The 12,300-nt window shown below is 41.7% G+C and overlaps 1 protein-coding gene across 1 annotated transcript; it reads right to left on the reverse strand.

Annotated features, from left to right (window-relative positions):
* Positions 1-460: 460 nt before the first annotated feature.
* LOC129865808 (G-protein coupled receptor 26-like) lies at positions 461-5,463 on the reverse strand. Its single transcript, XM_055938820.1, has 3 exons — positions 4,379-5,463; positions 4,068-4,181; positions 461-2,196 (listed from the first exon to the last, which is right to left on the reverse strand). The coding sequence occupies exons 1-3, from the start codon at positions 5,044-5,046 to the stop codon at positions 1,959-1,961; spliced, it is 1,020 nt and encodes a 339-aa protein (XP_055794795.1). The 5' UTR covers positions 5,047-5,463; the 3' UTR covers positions 461-1,958.
* Between the last annotated feature and the right edge of the window lie 6,837 nt (positions 5,464-12,300).

The following is a 12,300-nucleotide window of genomic DNA, read 5'->3' on the forward strand; positions in this document are numbered from 1 at the left end:
GATTTTGCTCCCGTAAAAATTTACAAAAAGTGTCATTTCTAAACGGATCACTCGAAATGGATGAAAAGCTCAGTCTGACTGTTAACCTCATTGTCATTGTTTGATTTCGAATCCAAGCGTTTGGAGTATAGAAAGAAATGCTTTACTGTCCCCAAAATAATGGAGGACACTATATATATATCTCTTTGTTAGAAAGAACACTATATCGCCCTTGAAGGAGTGATGCTGAATGTAAAATAAAAAAATGGTCCAATTTACCCCACTCTCCCCTACATATCCTACTACTTGACATTCCTATTGGATTATTTGAGGTGTGGTGGCACAAACATTGAACAGCCTCTGGCACCTGCAAAACAGCTGGTGAGGAATCTGTCAACATGAAATCCCCAGATTGGCATTAGATATTAAATATGCTTCTACATGTCTTGTCATATGGCCATATATATATATCAAAGGATGCTTGTTATTTGACAGCTTTATTGCACATTTTTCACCAACAGCTTTACTCACACACTGCCAAAGTACAGCAAGTGGCATAGGCCTGCACAATGAAATACATGTGTGCTTGGTGCATCTAAAAAGAATCAGGTTCTGATAAAGCAACTATTGAAAAGCCAAACAGTCATATATTGAATTCTGGCACGAACACAATAACGTGTTTTAAAGCACTTACTTGAACATAACATAACATTCTTCTGCTATAGAACGTCTCTTTTTATTTTGAAGATCATTTAAACAAATACATATTATGGTTTCTCATACAGTGCAAAATAGATTGATAAAGATAACATCCGTTATTTATAAATATCCATATAAACATTTCCAGCAATCACCTGGCAGAATAAAGTATTACAATAGACACAATAGTACAAATCTATTTCAGTCAAAATGATCTTAATACCTGCAGTACATTCAGTTACAACACGCTATCATAGTAAACATGATGGCATTTGCCTTTGGCTGTTATAACTAGTAGCTCTGAGAGAAATACAAAGTGCATCAATATCCAGTGATTGATGTGAAATGGTGAGCAACTGCAGTAGAAGTCTAAAACACAGTCCATAGGCTACATAACATGGCTATCTAGTTGGTAGCATTTGCCACAGCAAGTACCATTCATTGAAAAGTTCACATTTTAACTTCAAGAAATTAATTGATGCCCCTTGAAATTGCACCAGTGCCCGAATGGCTACTGGTCAGCCGGTAGCTAAGCTTTCCCGTCTTCCACTCTGTACCGTTGACAGTACATAACCTCAGACACCCAGAAAGAACATATTGCGAAATTTGTCAGATCCTCCATTAAGGTCTGGGGGAGATGTGTTATAAAATATATTAATGAGACCAGCAAAGTATGACATCTCCTTTATAAAGAGGTTATTATGTTATAAGAGCCCACTAGCATTCAGACTCTAGTGGAGTGATCCCTCCCTTTATGAATCGACCGAACCCCTGGCTGATTCAATAACATTGATTCATTTGATTCTGGCTCTCTGTGTGTGTGTGTGTGTGTGTGTGTGTGTGTGTGTGTGTGTGTGTGTGTGTGTGTGTGTGTGTGTGTGTGTGTGTGTGTGTGTGTGTGTGTGTGTGTGTGTGTGTGTGTGTGTGTGTGTGTGTGGCTCTGCCAGTGAATCATGGATTATCAGACTCCCTTGTTTACCAATATCGTCTGGAGCAAACGTCCCTGAACGCGATCATTCTCTGTGCAGTCTATCCGTCTTGCCCGCTCTTCCTCCGTCTACCCCGCCTGTTTTCCTGCTGTCTCCTTCTATCCACCTCTTCCCCTCCCACAACCTCCCTCCCTCTCTCTCTCGCTCTCTCCTATTTCCTACAATCCCCTTTTCTCCAATCTCTCTCTCTTGCGCTCTTCCTTCTCTCTCTCACCTCCCTCCCTCTTTCCATGAGGAAACCTTTATTTTGGGTCTGTCTGTGGTATATTTGTTATGTCCATAATGGTGACATTAACTGATCCTCTGGAGAGAGTAGTCGTTCTCCGTGTCCAGAGAGCTGTTGTGGCCAGATGAGGGGTACAGGTCACGGCGCAGCAACCGGTTGACGACGGTAACCAGGACCTTCTTGTACTGTAGACGCAGGAGGGAGTAGGCAAAGGGGTCAGACGCCGCTTTGCTGTATGTCAGGCACTTACTGACAATTCCCCAGTGGCGGTTGATGCCCACAAAGGGAAGCAGCTCGGTCAACCTGAGGAGAAGGCAGAGGTCAAGTTAGAGTTCGCAAATAGCCTTTTAGAAAGGGCAAAAGTTATCCAATATTCAAAGCATGGTATTTATCTTGCAGGCAGTTGTTCTGTTTGCTTTTGAGAGTGTTTGGTGATAATTCAGTTGGTATTCTATGAAATGCCATGAGGCTCTAAGGTTACAAGGTAGAATAGAATACATTTGGATTTACGGATGGGCCAAAAAAACAGCTTTGGCAACAAGCCTTATACGTTAGGAAATAATAATGTATGAACGTATTTCTTCAGAATAAATATGTATAAACTAAACATTGCTACTATATTCTTGCCCATAGGTATATGCAGGAATGCCAATGAAGCAGTTGAGTGAGAGCTGCTTATTTCCAGGATTTATCCTCTATTTTCCCTTCTTCAGGTCATTCTGACTATTTCCAGAGGGTGTACAGAGGGTGAAAGGTCATGCCAATTACTCTTATATTTGTTCTCCATCATTTGTTTTGTTATTCCACCCCCAACCCCCTCTAGACCCCACCTTTCAGCTCCACACCCACACACTATCTACACCAGGGATGGGCAACTGGCGGCCCCCCCTTTTGAAAGCCCTCGGATCAATTTCCCAAATAAGTATTTTTTATTTTGTGGGGAGGACTCAGAATAGTAGAATACATGAGGTGCAATTTCTACATTTGGTTGTGCATCAGCAGTTTTACTCTTGTTATGTCAGTCACTGACAGTCAGTCAATTAGCCCATGTCAGCTGACATTTGTTTGATTGCTAAGTTAGTTTAGTGGCCAGCTATCTAAACGTGTTATCAAATTACCGGCCGGGGTCCCCCATTTGATTTTGTTAGTCATTCTCATTAAAACTGCAAACATTTATTTCCACCCCATTGCAAAATGTGTAGAATTGCAGGAAATTAGCTGTAAAACAGCTAATTTTCCTCTCCCCTCAAGGCAAAATGTGCAGAATTGCAGCAAACTTGCTTTAAAATAGCAACATTTTCTCTACAACCCATGGCAGAATGTGTAGAATTGCACAAAATGAACTCTGAACTAAACACAATTATCTCCATTATCAAGAGGGGTGCCACTAAGCTGTTTTGCTTGCAATATGTGTGTGTGTGTGTGGGGGGGGGGGGGGGGGTTGCTGATTTGAATCCCCGAGCTGACTAGGAGAAATCTGTCGATGTGCCCTTGAACAAGGCACTTAACCCTAATTGCTCCTGTAAGTCACTCTGCATAAGAGAGTCTGCTAAATAACTGAAATGTCAAATGTAAACTACAATACTATATTCCCTCTAGGCCAAGCTTTTCCAAACTCGGTTTTTGCTCCATGACAACACAGCTGATTCAAATAATCAAAGATTGATGACGAATTGGTTATTTGAATCAGCTGCTCTAGGTCATGCTGTGTGTTGGTGGAAATGAATGCCTCTGTGTGCTAACTGTCATCTCATGGTGGTCCAGTGAAATGACATGACGACAGATAATTGATGGTTTAATGAAGGATGTATCAGATGCAGATGGAGATCATGAACGCGCAACAACAAAAACTCATTGGGTGAAATTGAATTAAAGCTTTATTTGTGCATTGCTCAACCTTACATGAGACCTGCCTCACCTTTCAACTGAATTTTGTTGATAATTTTTCTGTTATTTTGCTGGGTGGCAAAGTTATTAAACAGAGTAAACCCTTTGATGATAGCCTATATCTTTACTGTTCATAAACCCAGTTTTATTATCAAAGTGTGTTCACCTGGGGATGTGTTAATCTCATAACCTCTATAATAACCCATTTAATAATGTGTTTACGGTAGGTGCAGGAAACTCCTGTTTGTTCAGCTGCCTGTATCCCAGTTGACTGGAAACCCACTTACCTCGTAATAACATAGGGAGCAAAACAGATGATGAATGACCCAATGAAAATGCTGATTTTCTTGGTGGCTCTCTGTTTCCTTCTCTTTTGTTCTACCAGACACCTTTGTTTCACACTGAAAATAGGAATTAACTGATATTAGTCCAGCAGAATAAATGACAAAACATTCTACATTGATTTTTTTTTAAATGAACACCTACAGTAAGCATGTTTCCCCAGGTTTGAATCTATAACCTATAGCCTACTGTAAAGCTAACATTGCCCATTGTAACGGCTATGGATCGCACACCTTAAGTAAAGGAGCATACGTACGATGGGTGAATATCCACCAGCAAGAACAGCGTCTGCATGGTTATAACGTCAATCCTCTTGCAGTGAAAGCGTGCAACTTTTAGCACCTTCAGATAGGTGAAGCACAGGATCAGCAGGGAGAGTAGGAAACTACTGGCGTGGAAAACGACGGTGAAAATTGTAAACTTGATCCTGTCGCTCTCCTCGCTCAAATGCATTGTGCACGAGGCGTAAATGTGGCTATAGTCAACCCAGGAGAACAGGAGGGCGATGAGGGAAAACGTGAGGGAGTGGAGCCACGAGTAGCACACCATGATCACTGCGTCCTTGTAGCGCATTTTACTGGAGTAACTCAAGGGGAACACCACTGCTATCCACCGGTCTATACTGAGTGCTGCCATACTCAACATGGTGTTCGCAGTCAAAAAGGTCTCCAGAAAGCTCACTGTATGGCAAAGGCAATCCCCAAAAGGCTGGTGGTTTCTGACAATCCCCACCAATGTCGATGGCATGTTTAAAAGGGTGATAAGTATGTTGCAAAAAGACAGGTTCATGATGAATATACCCGGTACCTGTCGGCGGATCTCGGTGCTCTGGACAAAACATAGCAGCACCAGCAAGTTCGACAACAACGAGACAATTGCGACCACAACAATGAACAACGTGAAGATAATTTCCGCAAAGTCCATGTCTCACTTGAAAAAGTCCACTTGCGTTTTGCATGCACCTGTAGATAATATACACTTAATATCCACCATGATTCCACCGTCGTTTATCTCCAAGGTCCTCATTCCAGAATTTAACTCCAAGTTTCGCCGTCTCCAAGTTGGTGGAGCGCTGTCCAGAGTGCTGAAGTGAGGAGACCGCGCGCGCCCCTTGAGCGCCAGACCATTTCGTTTCTTTAACGGAATGAAGTTGTCTACTTCCACACCACACAAGTATTTGTAACAGAATTTGATGGCATGTATAACTGAGCGTTTGGGTAACACATGGGAAAATGTTTCGTATCTCCGCTCCCTTCTACGACTACCTCAGCATGAAAACAGTGGGACTGCGACGCACGCCACTGTCTTTGTGCGCAGAACATGCGTACTAAACAAGATGACTGTTTGGAGCCTGCCCTGTTTAGTGCAAATTCGTTTGAATGTTAATATTACAATTAGCTATCACGTGAGGAAAAATAGGACGTCATCCATGGAGTTTTACAACATTGGGAAGTTATTTTGGTTCCTCCATTGATTCATTCGTTATTTTAGTCATTTGCTAGTGTGTTTGTGAGGTCATACACATCAGACACAGATATAATGATTATGTTTAATTCACAGAAACAACTTCCCTTAATCCGTATCTGATGATGACACTTTCCCAAGTCGATAGTGGCGAAGCGACACGTGACTCAATGATAGGCCTACATGAGGGATATCCTATAATTTGGTGCGTCTCCCGTGGCCAAAGGGCACGCTGTGCACATTGGAGGGGCGCGTAAGGTAACAGGCTAATATATGTTTCACCTCCATGAATTATTCATTAACCCTGAACACTTGTGTAAGGGTGTTACAACTGAAATATGTCTCACGTGTTTAGTAGTAAAAAAAAATGCATATCACCAATAATAGCCTATTGGGAATTAATGGTTGGAAGAGAAGGCACATGACTTCATTGCTTAAAACCATGCAGCCACTACAGTTAGATTCCTTCATTATAATATGATGTAATATTTCACTGGAGATGGGCATGTCAAAGAGACACATCCCTAGCAGCCTACTAGCATGATTTACATGCCAGAGACTAATTAACTCATCACTGATGCTCATGAAGTAAATGTTCTATGGGGATCTGAAAAACCCATCCTGATGATGACATGCAACCTTACTACTATAAGCCTTATCGGCAGCCTCAATGATGTAAATACAGTATATTTTATCAAACATAAAGTGAAGTTTAACAGCTTTGATATTACCGAACTCCAAAAGCCAGAATAGCAGCACTGTAATGGACAACAGACTGATATGAGTCATCAGCCAATGGGGTCCAATAAAGGTCAGACAGTCTCTTATAGCTATGGTTTTCGCTAGTCCAATTGTATTTTTCATTTTTGTTATTACTCCACAAGGCGTAATCAAATCCAGCCCCCACAGAGTCCATCTGGCTCTTATCATTACAATCAATAATATGGTAAATGTACTGTTAAAATATAAAATACAGTATGCAATACCATGTACTGTCGCTATTGCATGTATAGGCTCTGCAAATGAATATGAATCTTTTGTATCGGTTTTTATGAGCTGCACTATGTCAAATTCCCAACCACTTCAGTTGGTATGGCAATGAAGTATTCAATCTTGAATCTTGAACATTTCCAGTTCTGAACCAGTCTGCTAGTTACTGTAGACTAGTAATATCACCAGCCCCGGTGAGGTAAAGGTACTATAGCTCACATAACTCCTCAATAGCAGTAATGAGACACAATTTGAAGGGTCCTGTGTGTGTGTGTGTGGTATTGCACAGTTCACGTAGTTGGATTTGTTAGCCCTGCTATTAAAGACAACAGGTCTGAAGTACTAACAGCTCTGAGTTTACACTGACGGTGACCTTGTTAAAGGAGGGCTCTGCAATTTTATTGATGGTCTTTCTTTGTTCACAGGATCTATGAGGACTTACTGAAGAGTGAAAGTGCATAAATCCATAAAAGACGGTACATGTATGACAGGCTAGTCTAATGGGGATTGCACACTTCCCACTGGGCACACACTGGTTGAATCAATGCTGTTTCCATCCCATTTCAATGAAATTACGCTGAACCAATGTGGAATAGACGTGGAATTGACGTCTGTGTAAAATCAAATCAAATCAAAGTTTATTTGTCACGTGCGCCGAATACAACAGGTGTAGACCTTACAGTGAAATGCTTACTTACAGGCTCTAACCAATGGTGCGGGAAAAAAAGGTATGTGTGTGTGTGTGTAGGTAAGTAAAGAAATTAAACAACAGTAAAAATACATTTCAAAAAAGAGTAGCAAGGCTATATACAGACACCTGTTAGTCAGGCTTATTAAGGTAGTATGTACATGTAGGTATCGTTAAAGTGACTATGCATATATGATGAACAGAGAGTAACAGAAGCATAAAAGAGGGGTTGGCGGGTGGTGGGACACAATGCAGATAGCCCGGTTAGCCAATGTGCGGGAGCACTGGTTGGTCGGGCCAATTTAGGTAGTATGTACATGAATGTATAGTTAAAGTGGCTATGCATATAACATAAACGGAGAGTAGCAGCATTGTAAAAGAGGGGTTGGGGGGGGGGCACACAATGCAAATAGTCCGGGTGACCATTTGGTTACCTGTCAGGAGTCTTATGGCTTGGGGGTAAAAACTGTTGAGAAGCCTTTTTGTCCTAGACTTGGCACTCCGGTACCGCTTGCCATGCCGTAGTAGAGAGAACAGTCTATGACTGGGGTGGCTGGGGTCTTTGACAATTTTTAGGGCCTTCCTCTGGTGTAGAGGTCCTGGATGGCAGGCAGCTTTGCCCCAGTGATGTACTGGGCCGTATGCACTACCCTCTGAAGTACCTTGCGGTCAGAGGCCGAGCAATTGCCATACCAGGCAGTGATGCAACCGGTCAGGATGCTCTCGATGTTGCAGCTGTAGAAACTTTTGATGATCTCAGGACCCATGCCAAATATTTTTTTGTTTCTTGGGGGGGAATAGGCTTTGTTGTGCCCTCTTCACGACTGTCTTGGTGTGTTTGGACCAATCTAGTTTGTTGTTGATGTGGACACCAAGGAATTTGAAGCTCTCAACCTGCTCCACTACAGCCCCGTCGATGAGAATGGGGACGTGCTCGGTGGTCCTTTTCCTGTAGTCCACAATCATCTCCTTAGTCTTGGTTACGTTGAGGGATAGGTTGTTTTTCTGGCACCACCCAGCCAGGTCTCTGACCTCCTCCCTATAGGCTGTCTCGTCATTGTCGGTGATCAGGTCTACCACTGTTGTGTTGTCAGCAAACTTAATGATGGTGTTGGAGTCGTGCCTGGCCATGCAGTCATGGGTGAACAGGGAGTACAGGAGTGGACTGAGCACGCACCCCTGGGGAGCTCCAGTGTTGAGGATCAGCATGGCAGATGTGTTGCTACCTACCCTCACCACCTGGGGGCGGCCCGTCAGGAAGTCCAGGATCCAGTTGTAGAGGGAGGTTTCCTGAGGGGGAATGGGCTTTGTTGTGCCCTCTTCACGACTGTCTTGGTGTGTTTGGACCAATCTAGTTTGTTGTCCCAGGATCCTTAGCTTGGTGATGAGCTTTGAGGGTACTATGGTATTGAACGCTGAGCTGTAGTCAATGAACAGCATTCTCACATAGGTGTTCCCTTTGTCCAGGTGGGAAAGGGCAGTGTGGAGTGCAATAGAGATTGCATCATCTGTGGATCTGTTTGGGCGGTATGCAAATTGAAGTGGGTCTAGGGTTTCTGAGATAATGGTGTTGATGTGAGCCATTACCAGCCTTTCAAAGCACTTCATGGCTACGGACGTGAGTGCTACGGGTCTGTAGTCATTTAGGCAGGTTGCCTCCAGTGGGTTGACATCACCCCACTTACAATAGTGGATGTGTAATGTCCCCTAAGCAAGCAGGTGGATTCACACAGTTGGCACCAACTAAAAATTGATCTCAGAAATGAAAAGGTGTCTGTCAGACAATACAATGCATTGAGTTTGCACTTCTATATTGCTTGCAATGTGCATCATGGTGTTCATGCTTTCTTTCCATTCAGGTGTGAGACAATGTACTTTAGCTGTTTTGTAACCATGGTTGAGCTTCACACAAACCAACAGACATGGCACCTTAGTAGAGTAACTAAAGTGCTTCAGATGACCAAAAGAAGTGGCGTTATTTCCCCGTTATTCCCCGAAGGCTGACAATGTAACTGGGATGTCATTTGGTGTGTACCTATACTGTAGCAACCTTAACATAGAAGCCTTTTGTGAAGTACATGAAAGTACACTCTTATAAAAAAGGGTTCCAAAAGGGTTATTCAACTGTCCCATAGGATAACCCTCTGAAGAACCCTTTGTGGTTCTAGGTAGAACTCTTTTGGGTTCCATGTAGAACCCTTTGTGTAAAGGGTTCTACATGGAACTCAAAAGGTTTTTACCTGAACCAAAAGGGTTCTACCAGGAACCAAAAAGGGTTCTTCAGAGGGTTATCCTATGGAACAGCTGAAGAACCCTTTTAGCGTCAAGGAAAAGGTATCTTGGGAAGTCCCCTATAGAACAGCAGGCTTCTGAGAAAACCTACAGTATACAAAAAATGTATTCCAAGAAAAGCTGCCTCTATGTAGATAGATACAACTTACAAGTGTAGTTGGCATGAGCATCCCCTTACAGCAGAGTACACTTTAGAGCCTGTTAGAAAAGTGACATGCCTTACCCCTGTCTGTTCCTAGTGGCAATAGGAAAATGACACGTTTCTACATCCAGGCTGTATCACAACTGGCCGTGATTGGGAGTCCCATAAGGCAGCGCACAATTGGCCCATCGTCTCCCGGGTTTGGCCGGTGTAGGCCGTCATTGTAAATAAGAATTTGTTCTTAACTGACTTGCCTAGTTAAATAAAGATTAAATTAAATAATAAATGTTTGAAAAACATTATAAAACAGTTAGAAATACATTGTAATTATTGGAACAGTTAAGCATATTTTCTTATTTTGGCTCTATACTCAAAGTTTGGATTTGAGATCAAATAATGACTATGAGGTTAAAGTGCAGACTGGCAACTTTAATTTGAGGGCATTTTCAACCGTATCGGGTAAACAAAAAAGGGAATTTGTCCAAATACTTTTGGCACCCTAAAATGGGGTGACTATGTACAAAAAGTTCTGTAAGTTCTAATCGGTTTTCCCAATATGGACGAAAACACCCTCAAATTAAAGCTCAGTCTGCACTTTAACCTCAAAGTCATTGTTTGATTTCACATCCAAACTTTTGGAGAATAGAGCCAAATAATAAAAGTGTCCAAATAATTACAGAGGGCACAGTAGGTAAATCCAATATATGTCTAAGCTCTTATCGGACCATTCAGGGCACACATCTATAAACTAAGATGAGGCCCTGCTTATTTTATAATATAGCCAATCAAAAGGGTCAGAGGTCCGCCCATGTAGTAGTGAGCCAGTTTCAGGAGATAGAGCTATTACTGAGGGATAGGGATATAAAGTTATAAGGTCATTTAACCCTAATGCCTGTCATTTTTTCCACACCCTCAAGGGACATGACACCATAACATCTGATCTTTGAGACACTTTGAAAGTAGGCCTATGGTTCTGCAAATGAAGGTCATACTTCACTTGATTAATATGGAATCATCCAATCACTCAGTTTTTCATCAATGTTGTCAGAGTCCGCATTGGAAAGACAGCTCAATACTAGACATTGATGTTAGGATGCATGCCATACACTTATAGGAAGTCAACAAAATGTCATGTTTTGACATACAATCAACATCCTCCTAAAGCACTGATTTAACATACAGTATATCTTATGCCATTCGAACCTGAATGGAAAGTAATAGAAACGTAGCCAATGGGAGTGCAGCTATAGACAGGCTAGGCCAGAGCCATATATTTACATAAAATGTACAGTACCAGTCAAAAGTTGTCACATCTACTCATTCCAAGGTTTTTCTTTATTTTTATTATTTTCCACATTGTAGAATAATAGTGAAGACATCAAAACTATGAAATAACACATCCGGAATTATGTAGTAAATAAAAAAGTGTTAAACAAATCAAAATATATTTTAGATTCTTCAAAGTAGCCACCCTTTGCCTTGGTGACAGCTTTGCACACTCTTGGCTGTATAGGTATTTATTTAGCATATAAATATATGGCTCTGGGGTAGGCTGATGTTTATTTGCAGCTCTGCGTATTGTTTACAGGAAATAGCAGCCAGGGAGGCCTGCCTATAGTATATCTACCTTACAGAGCAGTGTATGACAACATACCTGAAACCCCAGACACTAGAACAATAAACTCATAACAGCTTCCAAGTCTAGCATACTGACATTTAACTGCCTATACATAGATGTGTGACACTTTATTTAACCTTTGTTAATTTGTCAGTTGGCTGTGAACAAGACACCGGGTTGTCATTTTAAATAGCTACCTTGAAAGAGGCAAATGGCATAACAAAGACTCGAAGAAAGACTGGAAAACAACAATCCGTGAAAAATAAGGAAGTCCTTGCATTCTATATTTAAAGGGGAATTCCACCCCAAAATTGGACTTTGATCTGGGCCACATTCAACAGGGCACAACCATGTGGAATGTTCAGACAGATAGATATTTTGTGTAACAGCATTGGCTCTCTGATATGTGGAGTGAGAAATCCTGTCATATTCATTACATGTTCACACTCCTTGACTGTTGCTTCTCACCTTTGAGAGTACTTCGTATCATTATTTTACCCCAAACTGTCCTAACTAGTCTAAACAATCATAGAACAGAACAGTACCTCAGCTGACAGAATAATATTCTTAACAGCCATATAACCTTCACGCCAGCCAGTAGTTTTGGAGTGAGTGTCTCTTCTGTGTTTTATGAGACATCTGGTGTGAAATGTTATTGAAAATCAAAGCTTAGTACTGCCTAACAGTGTCCTGGCAGACAAAGCAGTGTGAAAATAGCTCTCATGAGTCGCCTCCAGCTGCTACAGGTAAGCTGTGTGAGTTGTTTTGATGAGTCATGTTCCCATGGCAACACGGGAGTCAGAGAAGAATTTGTGTTTTGATGTCGATCTAAATATCTTTTATGGTCTTGTTATTCTCACTGAGACAGATTTTGAGACCTCTCTTAGGTATCTCTGTTGTCTCAAATTCCTATGTCACCAGCTCACCCCTCGTAATCTTGAGATGGTGAAATTGAAGCAATGTGTGTTAATCTTTACTGTATCT

The sequence above is a fragment of the Salvelinus fontinalis genome, chromosome 11, assembly GCF_029448725.1.
Source record: "Salvelinus fontinalis isolate EN_2023a chromosome 11, ASM2944872v1, whole genome shotgun sequence".
Taxonomy (NCBI): Eukaryota; Metazoa; Chordata; class Actinopteri; order Salmoniformes; family Salmonidae; genus Salvelinus; species Salvelinus fontinalis.

Coding starts and splice junctions, on each gene's coding strand:
- LOC129865808 (XM_055938820.1), bottom strand. CDS start 5,046: ATGGACTTTGCGGAAATTATCTTCACGTTGTTCATTGTTGTGGTCGCA. Junction 4,182..4,378: donor CTGGTGGATATTCACCCATC/GTACGTATGCTC, acceptor TCCTATTTTCAG/TGTGAAACAAAGGTGTCTGG. Junction 2,197..4,067: donor GCTCCCTATGTTATTACGAG/GTAAGTGGGTTT, acceptor CCTTCTCCTCAG/GTTGACCGAGCTGCTTCCCT.